Source organism: Pistacia vera, unplaced genomic scaffold, assembly GCF_008641045.1.
Source record: "Pistacia vera cultivar Batoury unplaced genomic scaffold, PisVer_v2 Contig155, whole genome shotgun sequence".
Classification (NCBI taxonomy): Eukaryota; Viridiplantae; Streptophyta; class Magnoliopsida; order Sapindales; family Anacardiaceae; genus Pistacia; species Pistacia vera.
In genome coordinates, this window is record NW_022195630.1 from 1,781,613 (window position 1) to 1,787,145 (window position 5,533).

Genomic DNA, 5,533 nt, shown 5'->3' on the forward strand with positions numbered 1-5,533 from the left:
TTTGTTGTGGGATAAATTTAGTGTAACAATCCTGGTAAGGTTACCAATTTGAGGAGGAATTTTACCCGACAGTTTGTTGTTGGAAATATGCTTACTGAATGATTCGAATTAAAATAGAAAATTAAGGGTACATATAATGCAAGGACATATTTTGATCACAAATTGTCAAAGGAAATAGTCTACAATGAAATAGTAGGAGGAAGTAATCCACTTTTCGACAAGATAAAACCATACTTGCCGCCAACGAGGATTTACATACAGAACAACAAAAACCCCCAAGAGCATAATTATGTAAGACACTGTAAAACTAATGTAAAACATGCCCCAGTCAATGAAGTTACTATCTTCATGCTCATTAACTACTGAAGTTGGAGGTGATTCAATTTCCTTGCATATTTTTGACAAAGGAAGTCCGCAAAGCAGGGTTTCCCCGTAGGCAAATGTCCTCAAATGTTGCAAATTGGTTAACGCTTTCAGGGGTCTTACCTGATAAGTTGTTGTGTGCTACTGCGAAAACCGCCAAATTAGAAAGCTCAACAAACTTAGGAGGGATTTTACCATTCAAGTTATTGTAGGAAAGATCCAAACTCTCAATTCCCTTGAGGTTTGAAATTTCTGAAGGAATTGGACCTGTCAAGTTGTTATGCGAGAAGTTTAAACTATGGAGCATAGTAAGGTTTCCTATCTGATGAGGAATTTCACCTATTAGTTTATTGCTAGAAAGATCGATTCCAGACATATACATGAGAATTCTCCACAGGTAAGAGTATGTCGTATTCTTTGTTGTGAAATCTATTGTTTCTTCCTCAATACTTGGAGGCCCAATTTGAGAATAAGCAAATGCAGGCAAAGGGCTGTAAGCAGGAACTTGATCCAGAAAACCAGAAGTTAGAGTTGCAGCATCATAACCTTTGTTATAGCGTTCACTCATATTTAAGCAAGGAAGAATGAAACCTGTAAAATTGTTATGAGAAAGATCCATAAGACGTAATTGGTCTAACTCGCACAATTGCAAAGGCAGTTCACCTTCCAAGTTATTATTACCCAAGATGAGGTAACGTAATAGAGAAAGCCTGTCAATCCAGTTTGGAAGGTTACCGGTGAAGAAATTATGGTGAAGATCTAATGTCTCCAAAGAAAGGCTATAATAGAATGTATCATTGAGTTGTCCTTGTAACCTATTTCTTGACAAGTGAACTTGTTTGATTTTGGAAGGTTGTAAACAAGATGGTAAATACCCAGAGATATTATTCTCCGAAAGGTCCAAAATTTCAAGAAAATTAAGTTTACAGAACTCCATTGGAATTGGACCTTCAAGTTCGTTATTGGGCATCATAAAATCTACCAAATCTGACATGTTTCCCAACCACCCTGCGACTTTACCACTAAAATGGTTATAGCCAAGATACAATTCTTTCAAAGAGCAATTAGACAAACTTTCTGGGATATATCCAGTCAAGTTATTGTTGTCCAATTGTAACCACATCAACTTTGTCAGATTAAAATTTCTAGAGAATAAGTGACCTTCCAAATGGTTGTTTGATAACGCTAGCAACCGCAATGAGAAGCAACCCATGGCCAAATGTTCAGGTATTTCACCTAAAAATTCATTATTGGAAAAGTCTAGACTTTCCAATGAGTTCATGTCACCAATAGAAGATGGAATGCTACCGTTAAACGCATTTATAGAAATGTTTAAACATATTAACCTTGGTAGAATTGCCCCAATCTCAATTGGAATGTGACCGTGGAAGAAATTGACTGAGATATCTAAATTTGTCAAATGTTGGTGAGGATGAATTGACAATTGGAAAGGTCCAGAAAGGGAGTTATTGACTAGAAGAAGTGTTTCTAGTTTTGTGTTGTTCTCTAACAACCAATTTGGAAATTCTCCCTTTAAATTTAAGTGAGAGAGATCAACTTCATCCAAGTCATATTGATGATAAAGAAATTTGGGAAATGTGCCACCATCTCCATAACCACCCAATACGAAGGAATTTAATTGGAATCGTGGGGCCAAAGAATGCGACTCAATTTCTTTATATATTTGGTTATTTTCACCATAGAACTTCTTAAGTTTCGAATGGTTGAAAAAAGGTTCAAGTGAAATTGGGATTTTGAAGTGATTGTGTGACACGAAAAGATATTGGATGGATATTAGATGTTTGAGGGGTGATGAGGAGATGCTTTCATTAATTTCATTGAAAGAGATATTCAATACTTGAAGAGAAGTCAAATTCGCCAAGCACCAAGGCAAGGTACCCCTTAGCTCATTATTGTTCATATACAGCTCTTTTAGTTGCTTCAGCTTGCACAGACCTAAAAATACAGTAAAACCTTTATTAACTAATGAATATAAAACAAAGACATATACGAAAATATTAATTTATGTTAATGATAAAATGATTAATAATTAATTACCTTGGTTAGGCAGTGTGCCTGTGAGTCCACAACTAGCCAATGATAAAATCTCAAGAGAAGCCATGGGCTTTATTATTTGGAAAAAGCTAATGTTGAGGGCAGTGCCATCCATGAATAAAGATTTCAAATTCTTGAAATTAGGAACACCTATAAACATTAAACAGAGATGCCGCTAAATAAGATATTCAACTTAACATTAGAAATAAAATAATCTCCAAAAAGTTCATTGTAAATTTACCTTGATTGTGCAAGATGCCACTAAGTTTACAGTTCTTCATCGACAAACGTTTAAGCGAAGTGAAAGCTCCAAAGCTTCGAAGAATGGTTATGTGAAGAGAGGAATAATCCAAGATCAAGTCTTCCACATTGGTCAAATTCTTCAACTCTATTGAAAAGGAGAGACTAGTATATTAGATGAAGCTATATAAAAAGCTATTTAATTGGCAGCGACTGTAACTTACCTTGAGTAGTCATTGTTCCACGTCTGAAATTACTATAGCTCAAGTCAAGTTTCTTTAAGGATGAGAATGACCCCAATGACTGTAACAAAGTGCTTCCATCAATATTTTTTAGATTCTCTAGATAAAGGGCATTCAACTTTCTCAAACCTTTGAAATCTGTGAGTCATGGTAACAAATAATCAGAGCTAAATATTCTGTATTGTTATTCTTTAGTAGTTTATTGCCAAGCACAACTTTAAGAGTTAAATCTTCATTAGTAATTTTCATTATTACCTTTAGGAAAAACAAATTTGCCAATCTGGTTTCCACTCAAATCCAGCTCCCCTAAGTTCCTCAACGATTCAACTCCTGGGAAGAGTTTAACCAGAATTAACTTGACAAAAAAATTAAAAAAGCATTTTCTTTTTGTCTAAATTAATTGAGTAAATTAAACATGTTATTGGGATACTGGAAAACAACAAACACAAACTCTAAAAAATGTTCTTCAATATGCTTACCTTGAACAATTACAGTTCCATTCAATCTATTATGAAATAGATGTAGTGTTTTTAATGAAGTGAGACCAGCTAGAGATGATAATATACTGTTATCGAGAAAGTTGCCACTTAAATCAAGAACCTCCAATCTTGATAATTTNGCCAAGGTTTACCACAATAGGACCATCATTAGATAAAACAGTGATTCATTGTCCATCTTTCAAAGCCTGTATGCCACATTCCACATTTCCACATCGTCTAGTGAATAAGTTTAGGATTCAGTTTATAAGGTTTGACTCCACCAAACCAAGTAGACTTATTTTGGGCGAAGGATGCTTCCATGAAGCCTAAAAATAAGCCCGTGTTAGCCTAATCCCAAATTGGACAAATCCTGCTCTACTTGGTTTGACCCAGGATCTAAGGTTGTAAGCAAGAGAGTGATCCCACTCAAGCAAGTATCCTCACTTCATATGTTCCTTCTTGGTGTAAGCCCTGGAGATTTAGTCTCAACTTCAAGTGGAATAAGTCTCTAATGGTTCCCTGTAATAAACAAATCTTCCTAAGTCTCTAATGGTTCTCTATGATAAAGAAAATTTTCCAAATTTAATTAATACGGACTAAGACAAGAATTTCAAAGAGGTAATAGAGACGTGAAGTGTGCAATTGTACATTCATGCTTGAGAACACCCAAAAATGTACAGAGACGTAAAGTCTGTAGTTATTCATTCATTCTTCTGTTGGTTTACAAGTTGGAGAATACAAAGGAAAGAACGCAAGGATATTCTCAGAGACAAGTTTTTCAGAGAATGTTTGCCAAGTGTTTTTTTGTTTCAATTGTCTTGTCTTATCTTACTTGTCTGCTTTTCATTAATCATAAACAAAGCTTATAAATAAGCTGATTACATCATCATATACATCAAGGACATGCTAACTCTACTAAACATTAAATGCTAACCTAAATTTGCGGAGATATTTACAAGATATTATCACAAAGTCATACATTCTTACTTAACACAAAAATCTGTCAGACTTAACATTCCTAAAGTCAACTAAACCACTCTCGATAGTTGACGAACTCTAACACCTTCTAGATCGACTCTAAATCGTAAACCTTTTTTATGTTGCATAATGTTTCTGATCGCATGCACATTTGGTCGTATAGATTCTTACTTCCATTGCTTCTAGGTCGCATTACCTCCTAGTCACTACTTCCAAATCGCATGCCCTTTAGGTCACATGCTCTTTAGATCGTTATCGATCACATCATCCTACAACTCCCATCCATCTTATCTTGCACATTTAATCGCAAGCTTCAGATCGGGCAAGCCTTCAGATCGCATTCTCATGTTTCCAGCAAGATATCACTTGCTTTAACACTCCTCCTTGATATCTTTGCTGGAAACACCAAGTTTGAATCTGAACTCTTCAAACTTGGCTTTGCATAAAGTCTTAGTAAAAATATCTACTACTTGTTCTTCAGATTGACAATGAACGATCTCCACTTCTTTGTTTTGCTCAGCTTCTCGAACAACATGATACTTGATCTTTATATGTTTTGATCGGCCATGAAACATCAAGTTCTTGGCCATTGCAATAGTAGATTGGTTGTCATAGAAGATCGTTGTTGGCTCACATCATTCTAGCTTCACATCCCTAAGGATCTTTCTTAGCCAGATTGCCTGATTCACTGGAGCTGCTGTAGCGATGTATTCTGCTTTCGCAGTTGATTGAGCCACTGTCTCTTGCGTCTTAGACATCTAACTGAACACTCATTTGTTTAAGAAAAACACATACCCCAATGTGCTTTTCATATCTTCAACTGATCCTGCCCTGGTTGCTATTAGTATAACTTACCAAGTTGAAGTCTTCAAACGCTCTGTAACATATCCCGAGGTCTACACTTCCTTAGACATATCTGAGCACCCTTTTGGTTGCTTTCAAGTGATGTAAGCAACCTATCAAGCTCTATATTTGCTTTCATTGACCTTGCAACCTCCATCTTCTTTACATAACTTTTCATTTTGTACCAGTAGAGTGCTCACTGGATTAAAACTCTCAATGTTAAACTTCTTCAAGATCTCATTTGCATATTTTCTTTGGCAGACAAATATGGCATTTGGAGATTGGTGTATCTCCATCCCAAGGAAATAGGTCATTTCTCCCAAATTTGTCATT

At 35.7% G+C, this 5,533-nt stretch overlaps 1 protein-coding gene across 1 annotated transcript; it reads right to left on the reverse strand.

Annotated features, from left to right (window-relative positions):
• Window positions 1-379: 379 nt before the first annotated feature.
• On the reverse strand, window positions 380-3,509 carry LOC116124735 (receptor-like protein 1). The gene is made up of 6 exons (XM_031410467.1): window positions 3,380-3,509; window positions 3,156-3,230; window positions 2,883-3,038; window positions 2,660-2,806; window positions 2,422-2,568; window positions 380-2,319 (listed from the first exon to the last, which is right to left on the reverse strand). Exons 3-6 carry the CDS (start codon window positions 2,893-2,895, stop codon window positions 380-382), a joined length of 2,247 nt encoding a protein of 748 aa, XP_031266327.1. The 5' UTR covers window positions 2,896-3,038; window positions 3,156-3,230; window positions 3,380-3,509.
• Between the last annotated feature and the right edge of the window lie 2,024 nt (window positions 3,510-5,533).